Source organism: Mustela erminea, chromosome 1 (assembly GCF_009829155.1).
Source record: "Mustela erminea isolate mMusErm1 chromosome 1, mMusErm1.Pri, whole genome shotgun sequence".
Classification (NCBI taxonomy): Eukaryota; Metazoa; Chordata; class Mammalia; order Carnivora; family Mustelidae; genus Mustela; species Mustela erminea.
The window spans coordinates 160,133,495-160,158,840 of record NC_045614.1 but is presented as its reverse complement, the minus strand read 5'-3'; the positions used below and the strand labels follow the sequence as shown (position 1 = coordinate 160,158,840).

At 36.4% G+C, this 25,346-nt stretch overlaps 1 protein-coding gene across 6 annotated transcripts in view; it reads left to right on the top strand.

Annotated features, from left to right (window-relative positions):
• The window catches only part of ATP6V1A (ATPase H+ transporting V1 subunit A), a 63,023-nt gene that overhangs the window by 25,814 nt on the left and 11,863 nt on the right, over positions 1 to 25,346 (top strand). For all 6 annotated transcript variants that reach the window (XM_032348427.1, XM_032348444.1, XM_032348420.1 and 3 more), the window contains 10 exons: positions 4,005 to 4,099; positions 6,572 to 6,700; positions 10,715 to 10,929; positions 11,212 to 11,349; positions 13,873 to 14,024; positions 17,530 to 17,692; positions 18,222 to 18,330; positions 23,266 to 23,388; positions 23,482 to 23,596; positions 24,573 to 24,636. In XM_032348427.1, coding sequence (XP_032204318.1) covers positions 4,015 to 4,099; positions 6,572 to 6,700; positions 10,715 to 10,929; positions 11,212 to 11,349; positions 13,873 to 14,024; positions 17,530 to 17,692; positions 18,222 to 18,330; positions 23,266 to 23,388; positions 23,482 to 23,596; positions 24,573 to 24,636 — 1,293 coding nt within the window. In that variant the 5' untranslated portion in view covers positions 4,005 to 4,014. The remainder of the gene's footprint in view (positions 1 to 4,004; positions 4,100 to 6,571; positions 6,701 to 10,714; positions 10,930 to 11,211; positions 11,350 to 13,872; positions 14,025 to 17,529; positions 17,693 to 18,221; positions 18,331 to 23,265; positions 23,389 to 23,481; positions 23,597 to 24,572; positions 24,637 to 25,346) is intronic.

The window sequence follows — 25,346 nt, the reverse complement described above, 5'->3', positions numbered from 1 at the left end:
GCAATAACCTCATTAGATTTTACAGATGAAACTGAGGTTCAAAAGTTTGAAAGAATTTGATTTGCCTGAGGATATAATTTGTAAATTCAACTCAGTTCTGTCTGACTCAAAGCCTTAGTCTCTGTTTCAATAAAAAGAACAGGACAAATGAAATGGTACTCATCAGTTCTCACTTGTATAATGTTTAGAATACTGTTTTTTATTTTATTTGCTCCCCTTTAGAAGAAACATTGAGGGACACCTTGGTGGCTCAGTTGGTTGAGCCTCTGACTCTTGATTTTGGCTCATGTTATGATCCTCCAGGTTGGGTCATGGGATTGGACTCCATGCTCAGTGCAGAGTCTGCTTGTCCCTCTCCTACTACTCACCACTCCCCTTCCCCACATTCATGTACTGTCTCTCTCAAATAAATAAAATCTTCAAAAATAAATAAATAAAACAAACTTTGATATTATGAAATCCTTCAGAAAAGAGTAGCCTTGGGAGAGAAAGATCTGAAAAAATTTTTGAAAGTTAAAGGCACTACAGAGAATTTCCTTGGAAGATGGACATCCTCTTTGTGGCTATAGCAGTTGGAAGAAATAGGGCCAGAGGGTAGAAGCAAATGGGGAAGTAGATTTTTGTGGGATATAAGGCACTAAGAGGAGATTTAAAAAAAAAAAAAAAAAAGAATTGCTTTTTCAACATTGAAGCCTTGCTTAAATAGTGGTATTACTGATGAAATTCTTAAAAACGTTTTATATTTCACAAGGAACATTCAAAGTTATAATTCAGCCACAACTGTGGCATAGATATTAGCATTATTTGTACTTTTCAAATGAAGGTACAAAGAGATTTTGATTTGTCCAGATCCTCCTGCAGCATATCACTGGTAGAACCAGGGTCCCCAAAGTAGGCTGACTCAAAATTTCATGCTCTTTCCACTTGATAGGCAGGTGACCATGTATCATGCATGCTATGTAGGAAATACCGTATTTGAGGAAGAAGTTAGACTGTGATTGTCACGTTGTCTTCTGACTCTGAAAATTTTTTTCTGAAGATTAAAATTAGACCTCATTTGTTTGTTCACTACTTCTTTGAAGACTTGTCTAGCCCATTTCCCAAATAAAAGTCTGTCTCTAGGGCACCTGGGTGGCTCAGCGGGTTAATAAGCCTCTACCTTTGGCTCAGGTCATGATCTCAGGGTCCTGGGATCCGGCCGAAATCAGGCACTCTGCTCAGCAGGGAGCCTGCTTCTCCCTCTCTTTCTGTCTGCCTCTCTGCCTACTTGTGATCTCTCTCTCTCTCTCAAATAAAATCTTCAAAAAAAAAAAAGTCTGTCTTTAAACTTTGGTTTTTTTTCTTATTATCTAAGTGGTCTCCAGAAAAATTTGTTCTTTTTGTATTCCAGTCTTTTGCAGTTCCTTAGCTGCTAACTTAACAGGCCCTTCTACTGCATCTTGAGGAAGCTGGAAAATCCTAGTAAACCAGATTCCCCTTTTCTTTACTTCCTCCCTCCACTTCCTCCCTCCCTTCTTCCAATTTAACTTTCCTACTGAGAACACAAAAGTCTTTATCTCTCTTATTGTGACACTTGGACTATGGTTATCTGGTTTATTTTTTTCTTTCTAATTCAATTCCATTGTTTCCAGTGGGCATAAGTGTACCCTACCATTTATCAATAAATAACCAGCCTTGATAGTCTCTACCTTATCACCAATGTCATCTTTAAGTTCTTGATACTTTTCTTGACTGTTGGAGAAACCACATGGAGAAACAGTTTCCTGTTTCTCCATGTGGTTTTCCTCTTTGTTTTCACTCATACTTGTTTCTTTAATCACTTGGTTCTTCTTTATTAACTTTATCCAGCATTTCTTTATTAACTTCATCCAGCATTTCCCTTCAGAAGAGTGTATCAAGCCAGAACTCCACTGTTAACGACTTCATTGTTACACTCTCCTCCCCAGTTCTTCGCTGTCTTGGTTAATGGATTACAAATTGTGCCCCATGGAGTATGTTGTTCCCTAGTGATCCTTTAGTGGCTTCAGAAAGACCAAAACATTACTCAACCCTGCCTGAATTAATCCCCAATCTCAAGGTTTGTTTTTGCTTTTTCTGTTCTGTATTTTTTCTATCTGGACTAAACTTAACTTTTCACCTATCTGTTCCCCTTACCTCATCCATATTGGTTTGTACATTTCCCACATCTGAATCAATTTCTTCTCTGCTTCCAGTGTGTGGTCATTTTGGAAGGCAGCTGTGCTCACCACTATACTACCAATGCCCAGTGTGTTGTGATTTTGAACACTAAAGTCATTTTGCTTTATAGTACATTTGTTTAAAGCCAGTGAAAGCTCCTTTTATTCATAGTCCTTATTCCCTAAGTTCAACACTGTGCCTTTTCAAATAGGAGCTCAATAAACATTTAATAAATTGAATTCCATTGACACTCAAGCCATAACTTTCCAGAGCTTTTCAGCTTCTCATCTTGCCTGCATTCCCTCCCCTACTGTAATCTGTTAGTTGAATTAAACATCATCCTTCTCATAACAGTTCCCACTTGGTTGTTTCCTATTGTATATAGGCTAAAGTCCACTTGGCATTCATTTCAAGACCCGCATATTAATCTCTACCTGTGCATCCTTATTTTTCACTTCTACTGTAATATAAACCTTTTATTCCAGTCAAACTGGTCTGTTAACTGTTCCTGCAAATTTTATTTCCATTCTTGGGGCACCTGGGTGGCTCAGTGGGTTAAAGCCTTTGCCTTCCGCTCAGGTCATGATCCCAGGGTCCTGGGATGGAGCCCTGCATTGGGCTCTCCGCTCAGCGGGGAGCCTGCTTCCTCCTCTCTCTCTACCTGCCTCTCTGCCTACTTGTGATCTCTGTCAAATAAATAAATAAAATCTTAAAAGAAATTTATTTCTGTTGTTTTGTTCTTGTTATTTACCCCACTTGGAATGCCTTTGCTGTCCTCCTTTTCTTAGTTTGTGCTAATTCTGTCTGACCTTCAAGAATTCTTCCCTAAACATTCTAATCTTTGTAATTTTAGTAAATAAGTGTGTATTATTTGGTACTCAAATATTTATTGATCTTTTACCCTTTATGGTTGTTTGGGGCATTATGAACTTTTTATATGTACATGTATTTTATCTCCCTTATTAAATTGACAGTAATTATTAAGTTATACCAGCAATCAAAAATAAACTTTATGCTTTGGGATCTGCAATCAGTTTTCTGTTTGTTCTTGAACAGTTCATTCTTTGGGTTTTTGAGATTGCACACCTACAAAGTAAAGAAGTTGAACTGAATTTCTTAAACTGTTCTGTGATCTGCTTTTAAAAAAAGAAGGAAAAGGGAAATTGCTTTCAGAAAAAAAATAAAGATAATACATTAAAAAATTTTATTGTAAGATATAGTTTGTCAGAAAAGTTATAAAGACAGGTAGTACAATAAAATATATTCATTGTAAGATTTAATTTGTCAGATGGTGGAAGTAAAGCAGGAAAGAAGAGAGGTGTGTTGCAATATAGATGGCCAGAGAAGCACCTCAGAGAAGGGGACATTAAGCAAAGACATGAAAGAGAGATGGGGGTGGCTATCTAGGAGAAGAGTACTCCAGGCATGGGGACAAGTACAAAGATCCTGGGGCAGAATGCACGTGTCTTTGAGAATTGACAAAGAGTTCAGTATGTGTATGCAGAATGATTATGGAGAAGAATAGCTGGAGAGGTGGTTAGAATGGTAATGGTATGGAGGACAGGATGTAGGGCTGGATAAACCATTGGAAAGACTTCACATGGTTTATTATGTTCCTTGGTATTTTCTATGGGATACGTTGCATAAGAATATGTAATTTTGAATTTTAATAACTGTAGACCATTCAGGAATGAGGTACTTTGAACTATTTTAGAATTTTATATTTTACTCTAAAGAAGTGGTAATAGTTTAGAGTTGACTACTTATGTCAATTCTTTTGCTTTAGGGTTTGTGGTTATAACTTTTTTTTTTTTTTTTAACCATAGGTAAATTAACATGATGGATTTCTCCAAGCTACCCAAAATACTTGATGAAGATAAAGAAAGCACGTTTGGTTATGTGCACGGGGTCTCAGGACCTGGTAAGTAATATGTCATAATCTCAATAGTAAAGAAGATTCCTAACTTCAATTAATGTCTTTTTGAGGTGTATTAGGTAAAATATATAGGTTTCTGTTCACCCATATGTCTTTTTGTCCCTAAAAGATTTCATAGTTGCTATAAGACTGAGTTAATGCCTCCATCATAAGAGCTTCTCTTGCATTCGTTATCTTAATTTGATAATTTTTGGATGCTAATTTGTAATATCCTATTTATTATGTAAGTGTATAATTGGAGTTCAGAGTTTTAGATATGTCTGTTTTTTTTGTTGAATCTGTGGTCTCTATAGCTTTTAGTATGTAATACCTTGCAGATAATAGGCATTCAGTAAATATATGTTTATGTGGTTTGAACTTAAATAATTTTTTTCAGAGCTTTTCTCAACAATATCCTTGGCTCCTTGCATATATGAATCCTTCTGAACATTTATGTCAGATATCGCATAACTAGCTACCTGTGGGAAAGAGGTTTTATGATGTGAAAAAAATAGAAAGCAGTTTAAAAACTTTGTTTATTCTCCCAGAACTTGGGGTACTGCATTTTAAATGATAAATCTCATTCTAATATTCATTTTACTTCAACTACAAAATATGATTCACTGGTTTTCCATAGGTAAACCACTCATTGATTTATAGTCCTTAGTGCCATAAATATTTTTCCTTATGTCTTTTTATAAACCTCATGCTATAGGCTTTTTTGTTTTAATCACAGTAGAGGTGATGACCCCTTTTTAGTTTTTGTGCACATGAAGTCAGTCAGTCACAGTGTTTATTTCTCCCTATGAAGCTTCTACAGCTTAGAACATGGTGTCTTGAGCGTGAACTCATCGGCAAAAATACTTTTCACTGTCTTCAGTCTCTTGCCAACAGGTTTCCTCTTCATGATCAGAAGGGTCTTTGGGAAAGTCAGGCAACACTCAAGAACTTTTAGGGAAGAGACAAAAAAAGAACACCATCAGGGGCGCCTGGGTGTCTCAGTAGTTAAGTGTCTACCTTTGGATCAGGTCATGATCCCAGGGTCCTGAGATTGAGCCCCTCATTGGGCTTCTTCTCCCTCTCCCACTCCCCCTGCTTGTGTTCTCTCTCTCTCTCTGTCAAATATACTAAAATCTTGGGGTGAGGGGAGAAAAAAGAACACCAACAAAAGAGTTTAGGTCAAAATACTTTTCTTCAAAATACTTCTCCTGGAACCTCTTTATTATTCTTAAGTACTAAATAAAATGGTAGAGAAATGGCATACTTTGGGGTTTATGAAATACGATTTAAAATTTTAGGGGCACCAGGGTGGCTCAGTTGGTTAAGGGTCAGACTCTGATTTCAGCTGAGGTCACGATCTCAGGGTTGTGAGATCAAGCCCACAGAGTTGGGCTTCATGCTGGTTGTGGAGCCTGCTTAAGATTCTCTCTCTTCCTCTCCCCTCCCTCCTTAAACGAATAATAAAATAACATTTTAATTGTCTCTATCATTTCAGTTCATCCTAATTATTCTTACATAGTAGGTATAGAGTTAAATATTATGAAATTAACAAATCTTTATTGTTCTAATCCAAGTTAATTAAGTATTAATACTTTAACGGTTTCCACTTGAATATTAGCTAATACATAGTTCTAATTAATTTCATCAGAAGACTAAATACTAAAAATACAGTTATACTTATTAATTGGAACTTCACCCACTGGTGATGACTGATTATAAACATCCTTTGAAGGGATGAAAGATCTATGAAAAATATTATTATTTTTTAAAGATTTTATATCTTAGATAATCTCTACACCCATTGTGGGGCTTGAACTCACAATCCTGACATCAGGAGTTGCATGCTGTGCCAACTGAGCCAGCTCGGTGACCCTGAAAAAAATTTTTTTGATGCATATGTGAGTTTTTCTAGGTAGAGCTGTCATTAGTTTATCAAAGGTGTCCTTGTCCCAGAAGAGTTTTAAGAACCAGTAATATGAAGTGTTAGAAATGAAAATAAAGATGTTATTTTATATATTGTTTCTCAAAGGAATGGTGACAACACAGCAAACTGATAATTGTGTTGCATTTTACCATGCTACTTGCTAAAGTTCTTGTTCTAACTTTGGTTTAAAATTTTTTTTATTGTTCCCAAATCCATCATTTCATGCTTTATAGCAACTTCAGTTGGTCAAAATTTTGTCTTAGTGCTGCTAGGTAAGGGTTTGCCATATAGAACTTCAGAATTTTTGAAAATAATTTTCATGTGTATTATGTAAATGAAATGAATAAGCTTTAGCCTAACAGATTTCTTTTGTTTACCTGTATATCATCTGCTAAAAATGCATATTTTTGTGAAACTGTATGTATGCTTCATAGCAGGTATTTTATTTTTCTTAATGTGTGAGAGAGGTGTGTTACTGGATTGATCAGATATTTCAGTTACCTGTAACTGTTCACAGAATCTTAAGTTACCAAATACTCATTTGTTCTTTTCAGTGGTCACAGCCTGTGACATGGCAGGTGCGGCCATGTATGAGCTGGTGAGAGTGGGCCACAGTGAGCTGGTTGGAGAGATTATCCGATTGGAGGGTGACATGGCTACTATCCAGGTGTATGAAGAAACTTGTATCCTTTTTGGTTCAATTTCTTGTCACTTTCTACAAGTCCGAATTTAAGGATTTATGGCAAAGGTGGAAGCAGCAACAAGCAGTCACATCAAAAGCATGAAATCTTGGTGTTGTAAAGAAACCTGATTTATACAAGAATTTGAAGAAAGGTACTAGGAATTACTGATCTTATTTTAAGCAGTTAGTATTGTCTTCTGAACTTTTATTGCCCTTTATATTTTGGTAGTTCACAAACTTTACGGGAAACCAATTACAGTTTTTCTTAAGAGTAACATACTGTAGAGGAAAGCATAAACAATAACAACATCTATTTTTATGGTTAAAATTCTCTGATCATGATTTCTGTTTAAAATAGAAAATTTTATGAATAAGTCACTACTCTATCTTATCCTAATAAATGCTGGATGACATGTTGCATTATAACTTTAGCACTAGGGAATCTTTACTACTTGTTTGATTATCATATTTTTGGCTTTTAAACAAAGTATTTATTTTTAGTTTTCTATGAAAAAGAGATAACGTGTTAGGCTTTGTGAAGAGGAACCGCTTTTTTTTAACTTCACTTACATATTTTACTTAAATTGATTTTCAGGATCAGCGTTAATTCTTCTTATTTATTACTATTATTTGAAATTTTTTTTATTGAAGTAGAGTTGGCATACAATATAATACTAGTTTCAGGTGTATAACATAGGGATTTGACAGTTAACATTCTTTATGAAATGCTCACCATGATAAGTGTAGTTCTCATCTGTTACTGGACAAAGTTATTATAATATTATTGGCTATATTCCCCATGCTGTACCTTTTTATCCCCATGATTAATTTATTTTATAACTGGAAGTTTGTACCTCTTAATATCCTTCACCTATTTTGCCCATCTACCCAACCTTCTCATCTCTGGCAACCACTAGGTTGTTCTCCGTATTTAATGAATCTGTCTCTGTTTCTGTTTCTGTGTTTTCATTTGTTTTGTTTTCTAGATTCCACACATAAGTTAAATTATATGGTATTTGTTTTTCTCTATTTTTCTCTGTCTTACTTCATTTTTCTCTGACTTAACTTCATGGACCTTCTAGGTCCACCCATGTTGTCGCAAATGGCAAGATTTCATTATTTTTTTGTGGCTGAGTAATATTTTATTGTGTAATATAGTGTGTGTGTGTGTGTGTGTGTGTGTGTGTATACATACACACAAAATGAAACATAATACACAATATATTCTCTCTATATACACATCTCCACATCTCTGTATTCTCTCTCTATACACATGCCATAATATTCTTTATACACACAAACACACATCATTTATATCCGTGGACACTTAGGATACTTACCTATCTTGGCTGTTGTAAATAATGTTGCTATAAATACAGGGGCGGCATTGGTTCTTTGGCTATTTAATTAAGCTTTACTTGATAGAACTTTTTTGCCGTACTAAAATACGTTTTTTCAGGTAGCTGTTCTCACTGTGTGAGTGGTGGGGTGCTAAATCAAAATAAAATTATCTGAAAATTTAAATAAAATTAGAAGTCTTTGTAGCTGTGAAATCATGACTAATTAAAAGAAATTTTTAAAGGTTTTTTTTTAATCTAATGTTAGCTTTATATTTCAATCTTTTATGTGGTTTGAAGACTTAAAAACAAATGAACATGTATACAGTGACAGCCCTTTCCACCTTTGTCATCCTATATCTGACCAATTTTCCAAACACGCATGCAGCCATTTTTATCAATTCCTTTTATTGTATATCCTTCTAGTTTGTTCATTGCATATATGAACCAATATAAATGCGGTTTTTTCTAACCTTTTTTCCCCAAAAGACCACATATCATATGCCCTGTTCTACACTTTGCTTTTTTTACTTAAAAATACATCTATTATGGGACGCCTGGGTGGCTCAGTTGGTTGGACGACTGCCTTCGGCTCAGGTCATGATCCTGGAGTCCTGGGATCGAGTCCCACATCAGGCTCCCAGCTCCATGGGGAGTCTGCTTCTCTCTCTGACCTTCTCCTCGTTAATGCTCTCTCTCACTGTCTCTCTCTCAAGTAAATAAATAAAATCTTTTAAAAAAAAAAAAAGAAAAAGAAAGAAAAAATACTATTATGGAAGATGGATAGGGATGTGATAAAGTATAGGAAAATGTTAATGGTAAGATCTAACTGGTAGATAAAAGAATTCACTGTAAAATTCTTTCAACTTTGCTCTAGGTTTGAAAAGTTTCGTATTGGGGGCGTCTGGGTAGCTCAGTCGGTTGAGGTTCTGCCTTTGGCTCAAGTCATGATCCCAGAGTTCCAGAATTCAGCCCCACATTGGATTCCCTGCTTGGCAGGGAGTCTGCTTTTCCCTCTGCCTTTCATCCCACTCATGCTCTCTCTCCCACTCTCACTCTCTCTCAAATAAATAAATAAAATCTTTAAAAAAGAAAAAAAAAGGAAAAGTTTCATACTGGAAATGAAAATACATTTTGCAGGGATGCCTGGGTGGCTCAGTCAGTTAAGCTGCTGCCTTCGGCTCAGGTCATGATCCCAGGGTCCTGGGATCGAGTCCTGCATTGGGCTCCCTGCTCAGCAGGGAGCCTGCTTCTCTCTCCGCCTCTGCCTGCCACTCTGCCCACTTGTTCGTGCTCACTCGCTCTCTCTCTCTTTCTCTCTCTCTGACAAATAAATAAATAAAATCTTTTAAAAAAAATACATTTTGGAGATCTTTCTAGAGCAATTAATTGAAAATCCTCTGTTTTGTTTTAAAAGCTACTTAGAGTTCCATCATATGAATATACCATTATTTATTAATCTCTTTAATGATAAAAATTTTGGTTGTGTCTAGTCTACATATGTTAAACAGTGTTATAATGTAATTATAGTACAAAGTCATGGGAGTTTGATTCTTGGGTCAAGGTTTGTTTTTTTTTTTTTAAGTTTTGGTTTTTTTTTTTTTTTGTGAGATCACAAGTAGGCAGAGGCAGGCAGTGGAAGGGAAGGGGGTGGAAACAGGCTCCTTGATGAGGAGAGAGCCCAATGCGGGGCTCGATCCCACGACCCTGAGATCATGACCTGAGCCGAAGGCAGAGGCTTAACCCACTGAGACACCGAGGTGCCCCTGGGTCAAGGTTATGTGTTTTAAATTTTGATAGATTTTGGTGAGTTGCTGTCAGTAAAAGTTGTACTGATTTTACTCCTCTATCAATCAACAAGTATGTGAACAACATGGTTTCAGTGTGCTTATTTGCAGGTTTTATTCTTTTCCTTTTCAAAATCACTTATTAATTTTTAAGATTTTAAGATTTTGCTCAGGTACTAATATCCTTTCTGTGGGACTGATATTCCTTAGTAGTATAGTTGAAACAATGTATTCACAATGTATTGCTTCTGTGCTTAGCTCTGTGGTTCCCAAACTTTAGAAGGCACACTGAGCAGCTGCTGCAAACTCAGGTGACGTGCCAGGATATTTAAAATTTTTGAGGTTAACATCAGAATATTAGACATACTGTCAGACATCATGTGAACCAGTAACTTCAGTTAATAGACACTTTCATTATTCTACTATACTATATTCTTGTCAATGATGTCATATCTTTGCAAAACTGAGTGGTGATTGTTAAGCTGAAAAGCAGGTATCATACAAAAATGAATGTGGAACAGGTATTTGTCTGATTCTAATGTTTGAAAATTTTACAGTACATTTGAAGAAGTGATGTTACTTAAAAATGAAATTAAAATGCCATTTTTTTCTTTTAATCTTTATATATTTTTCTCTTAAAGTGATACTCAGTTGTTAGGACATATATATTTGTTAAGTTGGTTGGATAGAACTATTTAATAAATGGAATTATTAAATATATATTTTGTCATAGGCTGCTGTGAAAAAGTTACTGAAACACCGAGGATGTTGCAAATTAAGGAAGTTTGAGAATTTCTGTTTTAGCTCCTTAAGTATCATCTCCTTGTGGTATTTCCTTCTTATAGGGTTTCTAAACTTTCATAGTGAGTTTTCCTCAACTACTGTTTCTAGCTGGTGTATCTGTTGGAGATCCTGTACTCCGCACTGGTAAACCCCTCTCAGTAGAGCTTGGGCCTGGCATCATGGGAGCTATTTTTGATGGTATTCAGAGACCTTTGTCAGATATCAGCAGTCAGACTCAAAGTATCTACATTCCCAGAGGAGTAAATGTGTCCGCTCTCAGCAGAGATGTCAAATGGGATTTTACACCTTGCAAAAACCTACGGGTATGTCTTTTTAACCAAGATTTCTAAAGTTGGTGAAAGAATGTGAAATAGATGTTTAGTGAACTATTTTGTACTTTATCAAATAAAAATAGACCACAGAAGCATAGTTTAAATTTTTCTTTAAATCTGCTAGAAGAATTATAGAACTAATGTGTTTTATTGATAAGTGAGGCAGATGATTTAAATAATGGCAGCAAGGATGAATCTACTTGGCATTTATTTAAACATTAAACAGCTTGATGTTTATTTGAACATTAAACAGCAAATGTACTTGCTCTCTAGGTTGGTAGTCACATCACTGGTGGAGATATTTATGGAGTTGTCAATGAGAACTCACTCATCAAACACAAAATCATGTTACCCCCACGAAACAGAGGAACTGTAACTTACATTGCTCCACCTGGAAATTACGATACCTCAGTAAGTATTATGTAAACTTTAAATAAACTTTATTTATCTTTATTATGTAAACTTGATCTAAACTTTATTATGTAAAGTGTGGCACTACCTGATAATTGTCCCATTTTAGTGTCCTAAATAGTCATAGAATTGATACTTAATGTGTAGGTTTTAAATAGCTCCCATAATTTTTTTTTTTTTTTTAACCATGATGATTTGGTACCCTTATCATTGCAAAATGATTACCACAATAGGGTTAGTTAGTACTTCATCAGAGCACTTTGGGTGCTTAATGTGTGTGTGTGGGTGTGGTGAGAACATTTAAGATCTACTCTGTTAGCAGCCTTTAAGTATGTAATACAATACAGTGAACTACAGTCATCATGTTATATGTTAGATTCACTTACTCATTTTTTTTTTCCAAGTTTTAATTCAAATTCCTGTTAACATACAATGTAATAATAGTAGTTGCAGGTGTAGAATTTAGTGATTCATCAGTTACATATAACATCCAGTGCTCATCACAACAGGTGGCCTCTTTTTTTTTTTTTTTAAGATTTTATTTATTTATTTGACAGAGAAGAGAGACAGCAATGGAGGGAACACAAGCAGGGGGAGTGAGAAAGGGAGAAGCAGGCTTCCCACCGAGTGGGGAGCCTGATACGGGGCTCAGTCCCAGGGCTCTGGGATCATGACCTGAGCTAAAGGCAGACCCTTAAGGACTGAGTCACCCAGGTGCCCCTGCAAGGGGCCTCTTTAATACCCATCATCCATTTAGCCCATCCCTCTCCCCAACCCAGTAACTCTCAGTTTGTCCTCTACAGTTAAAAGTCTGTTTTATGGTTGCCTCTCTTCCCCGCCCCGTGTTCATCTATTTTTCTTAAATTCCACATACAAGTGAAATCCTGTGCTATTTGTCTTTGACTGACTTATTTCACTTTTAGCATAATACTCTCTAGGTCCATCCACATTGTTGCAGATGTCAAGATTTCATTCTTTATCTATGGCTGAGTAATATTCCTCCATACATACATGTATATATATAAAATATATATATATATATGAAAAGAGCCCAAATATCCATCTACTGATGAATGGATGGGTATTTGGGCTCTTTTCATGGTTTGACTATTGTTGATAATGCTGCCATAAACATTGGGGTGCATGTATCCCTTTGAATCATATTTCTGTATCTTTTGGGTAATTACCTACAGTGAAATTGCTGAGTTGTAGGGTAGTTATATTTTTAACTTTTTGAGGAACCTGTTTTCCTCAAAATGTGGTTCCAGCATAGCTGCACCACAAATTTACATACCCACTAACAGGGCAAGAGGGCTCCCTTTTCTCTACATCCTTGCCAACACCTGATGTTCCCTGTAAATAATTCCTATAATTTTTAAAGATTTTTTTATGATTTTATTTTTAAACTTGGGCTTGGGAATACAAAAAGCAGAACATACTGAGTTTTGTGGGTTTTTTTTTTTTTTTTAAGGAAAAGCAATATGTAGTGTAACATTTCTTAACTTATGCTACATTACTTAAAACCTGATCTTTTAGGCATAGAATAGACTTACTTTGCTTTTAACTGTCAGTATATATTTATATAGTAAACTGTATGACAGATTATATGAATTCTGACTCTGGATGAGCTATTTAAAACTTAGTCCTTGAATGTTATTGATAGTCATATCATATCAAATATAGTAAACAAACCCTAAAAAAATCTTTGTGGGTATGAAGATAACTTTATTAAGGAGAACATTATAACAAATAATCTGTTCCCAACAAAATGTGATAAAAGAATATTTTTCTAATCATTCCACGAGAATAAGTCTGTTCTCTACAAAATATTGAGAACAAAAGAGTTAAGTAATAATTGGGATTCTGGGCCGTCAGCCAACCTGACTCACTAGCTTTGAGACTCATACACTCCTACACGGAATGAAATACTCTGAGGTAGATAATTCAAATTCACTTATCAACAAAATTACTGATATCTATAAGTCTGGATGTTGGGATTGTTTTTGAATAGTTGAAACCATCCCAGTGTTCATAAATGTTAGAGTATTACTCATCTTTTTGCTTTTGTAAATATTTAATATTTAACTTTATTAAATATGTTAGGGTTCTTAATAGGTAAGCATTTTTAATTAAATCAGTATAAGAACATTGTAATAGAGTAAGCACACAAAGCATACAAAGTAAATTCTGAAAGTTTTCATTTCTCCCCAGTCCCAAGAGTGTCATCTGTATCTTTTAAGACTTGTCCCTGTGCATATCCATATAATTTAACTATTCCTCTGTTACTTGAAATACCTCTTTCTCAAAACTCCTGTTTTTTAATTCTTGAAACAGTAATAAGTGCACCTGGTTAAAAAAATGAGAACTCTGTATATAACGATGAGCATTAAGAAATACAGATCTCCTTCTCTACTTCCACATACCACCTCTCCACCCCCAAGAGGAATCTGGAATTACTTTGATTTTAGAGGAAGGAATGTTCATAGATTTGACTGTACTTAACATCCTGCCCTATTTTTATAGGATGTTGTCTTGGAGCTTGAATTTGAAGGCATAAAGGAAAAGTTTAGCATGGTACAAGTATGGCCTGTACGTCAAGTTCGGCCAGTCACTGAGAAGCTGCCAGCTAATCATCCCTTGTTGACTGGCCAAAGGGTTCTTGATGCCCTTTTTCCGTAAGTGTGAGCTGTGTTTTTTTCCCCTCAGGATTATATATGTTTATTGTTTCACTTGTTTATAGATGAAAGGTTTCCTGTGCTAATCCTACAATAAATTTATCTAGAGAAATAATAGTGAACTAGTTAAATATATTCATATATTGCCAGTGCTTGTTATAGAGTCAAATCATTGAAGATTTATTGTTTCACAGTTGCAAAAGGAAAGGTTTTTTTTTCCTGAAAGTTTCTGAAAAAATAAAATTTCCAGAAGAAAATCTGTGCCCAAAGATATGACTATCTTTATTAAGTTATCCTAGAATGAGTAGATTGGTATCATTCACTTTAAGTCAATGGTTTCTAAAATCAACCGAGCTCTACATGCTGCTCACGTCTGCACTTTGCCATTTTCTTCGACTGTTTAAAAATCTCTTTTAATTCTCAGGCTTCACCATACCCTGCTTTACTTTAAACAAATGACTTTATCATTTAATCCCCAGGAAAGACTGAAGCCATTGTACAGTAACTCCTTTAACCTTGATCACTAACCCGCATACATCCCACGACCCTTGAAACCTACTTTGAGTTATTCTCGCTATTTCTCATTAAAATCTTCGCTCCTGTGGCTTCTTATTAGTCAGTACCTCCTGTTTCCGTATCCTTCAGTATTTAGCTTAAGCTTACTAGTCTGTCAATTTTCTGCATATTTGCCGGGATACTGAATTTTCTTGTTCTTTTGTTTTTGTTACACCTAGCAACATCCCTCCCGGCAGCTTCCCAGCTGTGAATCGGTCCAGCTATCCCCTTCTCTCAGGTCTACACACAGGCTGCTGAGAAAATCAGATAACCAGTGCAAGTTAGTACAGCACTGCTGGGTCACGCCCGGCATTTCCCTCTTTACCATTCTCTTCCTCTACTCGGCAGCTGTTTCAGACCTCTACACCTGTGTCAAAGCCTCAGCTCCATTCTTCCTTCTTTGTTTGGCAAAAAGTGATCATGCTAGAGCCTTCACAGAGAACTTAGAGGCCATCACATTTGAAACTCCTTCAGTTAATGTGCACTTCCGTTGATTTCTTCTTCCTTTCGTCTTTCTGGAGTATATCCTACCTCATGTCTCCTCAGAGACCTCACTTTAGGCTATCTCCCTTTATATAAGCTTCAAGCTTATCTTCCCTTTATTTCCCATCTAATGAAAAAAATGTCTACCTTCCACCCCTTACTCCTTTCTATCTTCCACTACTTGTCTCCTCATCTTCATAGCGAGACCTCTTGAAAAAATAAATTGGCCATCTCTACTTTTCCCACTCTAATTCATGTTGCCCACCTAGTTGAAACTACTCTCACTAATATCATTCACTCCTGTACTGATAATTCAATAAATAAGCTTTAGTATTTCCTTGATTCCTGTAACTTCAGATATTGCTTTCTACTCCTTCCTCCTTGAAATATCCTCTTTCTTTGTTTTTCCTATTAGCTTCTGTCCACAAGTTCTTATTCTCCATTTCAGGTCCCTTCTCCCTTAATTTTGATGTTAAGAGTTTTTTCACACTCATGACTTAAATATTAAATATTAACATGATGACTTCCAAATCTGTATCTTCCTCCCAGATCTCACCTGAGTTCCACACTCAAATATTCACTTCTATTCATACCTCTTTTTTTGAATGCCTTAGAGGTGCCTCAGAGTCAGTATGTTCATAGCTAAAATCATTATCTTAATCACCACTCTTTGAAAGTTGCTCATCTTTTTTTGTTGTCTCTCGGAACCAATGTCACTGTCATCCATCTGGTAAAATGCCAAATGTGAAATCTTTGACTCCTCTCAATGATCATTCTTACCTGCCCACACCTAATTATTGAACAAGTGCTTTTATTCTATTACCTGGACATTTTAAAATCTATATCTTTCATCCCTACTCCATGATTTTAATAAAGGATTCTACCCTAATTCTTGCAATAATCACATTTTAATCAGACTTCTCTTCAGTCTTGCCTTCTTTCTAAGTATTGTCCATATTACGTAATGACCCATCTAAAACATATCTGGTCCTGCACTGTTTTGCTTGAAACCTCTAAGTGCACTTCACTGCTTTTCAAACAAATACTCCATAACTCCTTACAAAACCAGCTGTGATCTGGCTGTCACTTAACTTGCCAGTATCTCAGCCACTTGACTGCCCTAGCACCTTATATATCATCTGCCAGGTATCCTGAGGGACTTTCAGTTCCTCAAGCAGTGCTCCTTCTTGCCCTTGGGCCTTTGGATATGCTGTTTCCTCTGCTTGGAACATTATTTCTTTTCATCTGGCTAATTTCTGTTTCCCTTCAGGTCTTAGCTACTGTCGGAAGGATCTCCTAACCACACTCCAATCCAGTGTCGCACTTTGTATCCCTTGCTGTGTTCTCCTATAGCACCTTGGATGTTCTCTGTGCTAGCACTTTTCACACTGAATTGTTGAATTTCCAAACTGGGTCACACCCAGCCCTGCCTCCCCGCCCAAGTTAAAAGTGATCTGAGAGATGGACTCAGTTTATTGAAGTCATTGAAAAGTTTGAAGGGGAAAAAACTTTAATGCATATTAGTTTTATATTGAAGAAGTCTATCATTATTATTAAGGCTATGGTGTTTCTGTGAATTTTATAGTAGAACACAATATTACAAAGACATTTTCCTTAGCATTACATTTCATTTCTTTTTCCCACACCCTCCTGCTGTACCTGCATACACACACACACGGACACACACATACACGGACACAGACACAGATACACACCACAACATGTACTTTCCTTTGCCCTTAAGGGTGATTCACTCTCTGGTACCACTGCATAGGGAAAGTTCGAACGAAGCTGCTAAATGGCACTGTAATCACCAGCTGCCTTTTCATTTTACCCTGCTGGAATGTGGGCTTTGTGCAGACAGAAACGTGGCTATCTTATTTGCTTGTGTCTCTCCAGTATCTCCAAGCAGTGTTTAATGCCTAGGAAGTACTTCATAAATAGTTACGCAATGTATAAAGAGGGATTGACAGTGACACCTTAATACAAGTCCTTGTTCATTAACCTTTACGGCAGGATATGATTTTCTTAGGTCTTATTTTTTGCATCAGAAGACTACTTAGTAAATTAGTTTAAATTTGTCTTTTAGCTTTAATTCCTATATTGTACTTTCATAAACTAATTTATATAAGCATTCCAAAGATCATTAGTACTGTTTTATTTATTTTTGTATTCCTTTTCCCCAGGTACGTTTTGGCTTATATTCTCACTTTTTAACTATTAAAGATGGTAGAGATGGTTAATGATAATAAACAAATGCAGTTATAGCTATCAGTTGGGGAAGCAATTTTTGTATCTGTAGCTGTAAATCTATCTTTGTGTATATAGTTATATATAGATATTGATACAGATGAAAGTATTTCAAAGTGCTTTTTTCCCCTTAACTTGTATTTCTGTGTCACTTACCTACTTTATTTGTTAGTATTTATTACCAAGTAAAGTTATCCACTTTGTTTTCTTTGCTTAGATGTGTACAGGGAGGAACTACTGCAATCCCGGGGGCTTTTGGCTGTGGGAAGACAGTGATATCACAGTCCCTATCCAAGTATTCCAACAGTGATGTGATCATCTATGTAGGATGTGGTGAACGAGGAAATGAGATGTCTGAAGTCCTCCGCGACTTTCCAGAGGTTTGTATATATAAGGCTTCAAATGTTACTCTAGAGAAAATACCACTAATCAACTTTCAGTGGCAATTAATAAAGCTTTGTGTGGGATCTGGAGCAATGCTCTCATTTGTCAAGGATCTCTTAAGGAATTTTCTAATTATATTTGTGATTCAATTTTTATATTCAAGGAAAGGAATTTGACTTTTTCAGTCAGATACTTTAAAGTTTCTTTTCACGGTGTTGTGGAGAGAAAATAGACAAAGTATTTATGGATGGGAACTTTATATCGGTTTTATATGATCTATTAGGTTGCTAAACTAATATTCCTTCTTCCATAAAATAATAGATTTCATTTATAAAATAGAAATAATGCCTGTCTTCTTACAGCACAGTGAGGTAGGGAGAAAGGGTTGGAGTGATGGGAAATATTACTTCAGGAAAACTGATTATAAAATGAATTAAGTATGGGTAAATTGTAAAAAAAAAAAAATGGGGGACTAAAATATTCTATTTGGAAATTAGAGGATCAAAATAGATTGTTTGTCTCTAGCTCACAATGGAAGTTGATGGTAAGGTGGAATCAATTATGAAGAGGACAGCTTTGGTAGCCAATACCTCCAATATGCCTGTTGCTGCTAGAGAAGCTTCTATTTATACTGGTGAGTATATGAATTGGAATAAAAGCAGTTCACATCTGGGGGCACTTGGGTGATGCAGTTGGTTAAGAGTCTAGCTCTTGATTTTGGCTCAGGTCATGATCTCAGGTCCTAGGATCAAGCCTTATGCTGGGCTCTGTGCTTGGTGGGGAGTCAGCTTGGGATTCTTCTCCTCTCTGTGCCCCTCCCCCCACTCACTCACCCTCTTGTTTCTCTCTCTAAAGTAAATCTTTAAAGAAAAAAAAGGCAGTTTATATCTGTTCATAAGTTTAAAGCTAGCATGACCATAAATGACACATCTACTATTGTTTTTTTTATTACATGTTTTACCATTGCTCTAACTCCAAATATATCTGAATCTCTATAACTTGAATTATCAGTTTTGAATTATATCTTGATGGCTGGATATAAAAGATAAGAAAATCCATTTGTTTATGTATTACTTTTTGCTCCCACTTCTGTCCCAGATTTTGGTACTCTTATTTCTACATTTTCAGGATTTATAGTATTCACATTCTGTTGTGTAACCCTATATACAATATTTGTATTAGCCTTAAACCTAGAATAAAATGGAGTTAGTTTCCACAGCAGTCCTTTGGCTATAGTTTCTCCATCCGTTTCATGGTTGGCTAAAATCTGATTTTACGACGTTCCTTCAAGAAAGGCTCAGGAAAAATATATTCCCATAGATTCTTTTTTCTTCATAAGTTTTTTTTTTCCACTGCCTTTAAATTTTCTTTCTTTTTCCCTTTCTCTTTAAATAATCTCTACACCCAATTTGGGGCTTGAACTAATGACCCCAAGATCAAGACTTGCACACTCTTCCAGCTAAGCCAGTCAGATCCCTCTCCACTGCCTTTAAATTTTAATAATAGTTTGGCTGGGTATAAGTATTTTGGATCAATATCTGTTTCCTTGAGACCTCTTATTCTAGCATTAAGAGCTAGGGAGAGGGGGGCATCTGGGTGGTACAGTCAGTTGACCTTGGATTCTTGGTTTTGACTCAGATTAATTTCTCAGGGTTGTGGGATTGAGCCCCACATCAGGCTCCACACTCAGTGCAGAGCCTGCTTGGGATTCTCTCTCCCTTTTCCTCTGCCTCTCCTGGTGTGCTCACTCATGTGAGCTCTCTCTCTCTCTCAAAATAAATAAATCTTTTTTTTAAAAAAATGCCAGGTAAAGATTTGAAACTGAACTTTTTTTTTTTTTTTCTATTACTGATTTTTCTTTTGCCCAAAGGAATTTCTCTTTAAAGTTTTATAACTTTATTAGGATATATGCCAGTATTGATAGTTTTGGTGAATTTTCCCTGAAACATACTTACCTTTTCAACCAATGAATATGTCTGTTTTGGTAAGGGGGGGAGAGTTCAAGAATTGTTTCTGAAATTTTTTCTCTTCTCTTATGGTTATCTAGACATACTGGTCTCCTTTGTCTATTTTCCACACATATCTTTTCTCTCTGATCCTTTTTATTTAGCCTTTTGTCCATTTGTTCACAGGATAATCAGGGTTTATTATTTGCTTTGCTTCTAATGAAACCTTCATTTCTGTAATGGCTTTATTTTTTCTTCCAGCTCTTTGTTGAGTTTTGCTTTCTCATGAAACCTCTTTTCTGAGCTTACTGTATATTTCTTGAGATTTTATTTTGTGGTAGGATGCATTATTAATATTTTCTTTCATTAATTAAACGTGGCCACAGCTATCATCGGTTCTTTGGCAGGTTCTTTGACCATCATTGCATTTGCTCTTCTGTCTTTTTTCTTCTATATTTTTGTGTAGTTCCTGTGCTGATGTGTATTGTTAACTATTACCTTAAAGATGGGAGGGCATGGCAGCATTCCTTCATGGGACTCTGTGAAGTTTGTAATGGCATGGAGTTGTGTAAGTAAGTGATTTTGCTCCTCTCTTCTACCACAGAAATCTACGGCTGCAAAGTCACTTAACAGTGAATTCCTTCTTCTACCCTGCCTCATCTACTCTTCCTTACTGTAGAGGAGTGCCTACATGTATTTTGTTTGTCACCATCTCCCTGCTGCTTGATGCCAGACTGGATCCAAGGAATCTGTATCCCTTGTGCAGTGTTCCAAACAAAGGATTCTTGGTTTTGCCCCTGTTTTGCAGAGACTTAATCTGAGATGTCCAGCTTCTTGTGAATTCTTGTTTGGGTTTTACCTCATTTAGGTGGCTTTCCTCATGATTTTGTTTTGGGACTAAACATATCCCCTTGTTTTTAGTAATAGAGTTTTGTTTTTTTTGTTTTTGTTTTTTTAAGATTTTACTTATTTATTTGACACAGAGAGATTACAAGTAGGCAGAGAGGCAGGCAGAGAGAGAGAGGAGGAAGCAGGCTCCATGCCGAGCAAAGAGCTCGATGCGGGACTTGATCCCAGGACCCTGAGATCATGACCTGAGCTGAAGGCAGAGGCTTAACCCACTGAGCCACCTAGGTGCCCAATAATTTTATATTTATATTTCTTGTTCTCCTTGTTTGGTGATTAACTTGTGTGAGAAGGAGAAAGTGACAAATTCATCTATCTTAAGACAGGAGTTCTTCTTTTAAATAGCTGCACAGTATCCCAGCTGTATGGCTACATCATAACTGATTTAACCAGCATCTTTCTGTAGACACTTGGATTATTGATCTTTTTTTGCTATCACAAACCTTGTATCACTAAAACATCTTTATGTGTGTTTTTTTTTATAGTTCTTTTCATGTTTTATGCACATTTCTTTGCCCATTTTTTTTTTAAAGATTTTATTTATTTATTTGACAGAGAGAGATCACAAGTAGATAGAGAGGCAGGCAGAGAGAGAGAGAGGGAAGCAGGCTCCCTGCTGAGCAGAGAGCCCGATGCGGGCCTCGATCCCAGGACCCTGAGATCATGACCTGAGCCAAAGGCAGCGGCTTAACCCACTGAGCCACCCAGGCGCCCTCTTTGCCCATTTTTGTAAGGTTAATTTGTAGAAGTAAAATTGCCAAGCATACAACAGCTAATGTAGATTTTTGATTTTGATAGCCCTTCAAAAGGGTTAACAGCAAAAAAGAGTTCTGTTTCTCCATATCTTTACCAGTAATTATCAGACACATAGACATTTGAAGGAATATTGCAGTGAATGCTGATTTTCTCAGTACCTAGATTTGTCAATTTGCATTTTACTATCCCTGCTTTATATTAGGTACCTGTTCAGTCTGTATTTCTTTCCTGAGCTAGCGTTTTTCCTCTCTGTATTAACCATTTGAAAACTGTTTTCTGTCCATGTTCCTTTTGGATAGGACTCCTTTTTCTTACTGATTTATAAAAGCTTTGAAATAGCGTTTTATCTGTCATGAGTTGCCAGTGTTTTCCCAGTTTGTTCATCTTCTGATTTTGTCTGAGGTGTTGTTTTTTTAACTGTTAGGAACTGATATCGTTAGGTCTGTGAAACTCCTTTGAAGTTTACTCATGGGTCTCTGTCTCTTCCATTAAGTCTTTCTAATACAGGCATTAATGAGCATCATCACAGAGACTGAAAATGTAGCCATGCTGGTGTAAGAAAGGACCTGATCCTATCATCACATTGGAATATTTGATGACAGATGTGGTTTTTTTAAGCCTCAATAATGAGAAGTTATTTTTTTTTTTTAAGATTTTGACCATGGAATCATCTTTTTAGAAGACTTAGATATCAGTATTTCTTATTCTGAAAGATGTAATATGATAAATAGTAAAGTGCTGAATTTTTTTAGTGCATTTTGTTTTACTTATATATGCCTCTGTTTCTTTACTGATAAAATGAATCAGGGCATTAGATTTTGGGGCTCTTACAGTGTAGTAACAACTATAATTTTCTAGTATCTTAATTGTATAGTATATTGTACTTTTCAGAGGATGTTTATATGTATCATCTCATCTGATTTATACAGATAGAGCAAGAGTTACTCCATTTTAACAGATTAGGAAACCATACTGGGAAATGAAGCTAGCTTCATTTGATGACAGAACAAAAACTAGAACCTGGGACTTCTTTCTGTATGTTAGGCTCTTCTAAATGGTTTACTATAAGTAATTTAATAAAATGGAACCTGATAATGCACAGCAGAATGATCTGGATAATTAAATATTATTCAGGTTAATAACATTTTCAACTTTTGAAAAATAACCAAACAAGCTAATTATTTGGGGGGTTGGAAATTAATTTCAGGCTTAATTATCTCAACAAGGAATAAGGAAAAAGTCTTTTCCTACTTTTTAAAATGTGTATTGTATTAGATTAGGTTATGGCAACAAATAAACCCAAACTTGTCATTGCTCAATAAAACATGTTTTCTTCAAGTGGTCAGGGGACTCACTCTTCTTTCATACTGTCATTCTGGACTGGGACCTAGGCTGAAATGTACTCTTTCATTTTTAACTCACGACTTCCAGGACTCCTGGGAGTCCTCTCTATATCAGTAAGTGAGAAGGAATAAAGAGCATGGAAGGATATGTGGCTTGCTTGATGATGGAACTCATTACTTTGACTTTCATTCTGTTAGCTCGAGGTCAGTTACATGGTCATATCTTTTTTTTTTTTTTAATAGATTTTATTTATTTATTTGACAGAAGAGAGATCACAAGTAGGCAGAGAGGCAGGCAGAGAGAGGAGGAAGCAGGCTCCCCGCCGAGCAGAGAGCCGGATGCGGGGCTGGATCCCAGGACCCTGGGATCATGACCTGAACCGAAGGCAGAGGCTCTAACCCACTGAGCCACCCAGGTGCTCCTACATGGTCATATCTAAATATTAAGGAGGCCAGGAAACATAATTCAACTGTGTGCATAAAAGAAGAGGGGAATAGATTTTGGTGAACACCTAGCAATCTATCTCATATCCTTGTTGTTGTAAAGTTTTCTTAAGGGTGACAAAATCAGGATTCTACGTTGTAAAACTATAATTTGCAATATTCTTCCCAATTTAGGAATTACGCTGTCAGAATATTTCCGTGACATGGGTTATCACGTCAGTATGATGGCTGACTCTACCTCTAGATGGGCAGAGGCCCTTAGAGAAATCTCGGGCCGCTTAGCTGAAATGCCTGCAGGTAAGTCTTTGTATTGCTTATCATGTAAGAAGGTTGATAGGATTTTTAGGATTGGCTTAGAACCTCTCTTAAATTTCTTTTTTGATTTTTCAGATAGTGGATATCCTGCATATCTTGGTGCCCGTCTGGCCTCTTTCTATGAGCGAGCCGGCAGGGTGAAATGTCTGGGAAATCCTGAAAGGGAAGGAAGTGTCAGCATTGTAGGAGCGTAAGCATCTCAATCACTAACTTTTCAGAAGAAAAATTAAAATTCATTTATTTTAAAGAGAAAAGGTTCAGCTTCCTCTGAGGGTAGTGGTTGTTTTTTTGTTTTTTGTTTTTTTGTTTTGTTTTGTTTTGTTTTTTTGACAGAGAGGCAGGCAGAGAGAGGGAGAAGCAGGCTCCCTGTGGAGCAGAGAGCCCAATGTGGGGCTTGATCCCAGGACCCCAGGATCATGACCTGAGCCAAAGGCAGAGGCTTTAACCCACTGAGTCATCCAGGTGTCCCTGGGGGTAGTGGTTCTTAACCAAGATTGCACTCCAGGGTCACGCAAAGAGTTCTTTACAATGTACATGTTTAGGTTCTCTCTGCCTGTTCTGGTTATTCAACTTAACTGATTTATCATATTTAAGTCACAATGTCTTAATAACTTAGAAAATTATAGACCTGTTAAGGTAACATTGCATCAGGATAAAAAAGTGGAGATTATGATCACTACATAAAGCCATACTTTGTTTTTAGAACTTTTTCTTCCTTCCTGTTTCATCTTTTGTTTAGAATCATGAAACTGATTATCTCTCTCATTTCTGGTACTGGAAGGTGTTCAGTAGTTACCATTGTTATTTGCAACTTAGTACTGATTTCTATTAACATTTGTATGTAAGTTTCTCTTATTCTAAAATTTAGTTCTAAAGGTTAGTTCTAGGGGTACCTGGGTGTCTCAGTTGGTTTAGTGTCTGCCTTCAGCTCAGGTCATGATGCCAAGGTTCTGGGATCTGCTGTTCTACACCCACACTCTCCATCCCCCACCAGGGACCACTTGTGCTCTGTGGCTCTCTCTCTCTAATAAGTAAATAAAATCTTAAAATAAAGGTTAGTTCTAAAGTTATTTACATTAATACTGACATTCAAACAGGTTTTATTTTCATATGCCAGTTACTTTTCTTAAACATCTCTAATGACTTTTTTTCCCCTTTAAATACAGGGTTTCTCCACCTGGTGGTGATTTTTCTGATCCAGTTACATCTGCTACTCTTGGTATTGTTCAGGTATGTCTTGCTAGCATAGTAAACTTCTGAGGTTTTCCACTCTGACTCTGCTCTAATGTCATTATCTAAATCATCGTGAAGTATTTAATTTACTCACTGAAGAGTAAGCAGTAGGAAAGTCTGTTTTAGAAATACTTTGTCGCTGAGAATTTTCGATACTGTCCATTCTTTCTTAGCTCTTTGCCCAAGATTTATAACAAGCTAAATTTCTTTAAGTGGAAAATACATCCAGAATAGCAGAGTTTTATTAGTGTTAGAATAATACTAGCCTTTAAGTGAGAGTAACCCTAATTGTAGAAACAAATAGGCCTAAAAAATGCATAATGGCAAAAACTCAGTGGAAGTTTCTTTTTTCTCATGGTATGGTCTAAAGCAGATGATTGTATTAGAGGGTGGCTCTTTTCCACTCACTAGTAATTCAGAGAGCAGGGTTCCTTCCAGCTTGGGACTTCACTGTCACCCAGCCTGGTAACTTCCTGCATCAGGTTGGCATGGGGGAAACGGTGGAGAAGGCACACCCATACTGTGAACTCTGGGCTCAGAGGCAGTCACCCCACTCTTTCTAGTTGGCCACACCCAGATGAAAAAGCCAAGCTGGAAAATATAGTTTCTGCTGCGCAGCTTTTTCCAGTGACAAGGCATGAATTGTGGATAGCTAGTCAACCTGGCTATCAAAAGAAGCCAAAATGAAAGATGTATACAATTCAGGG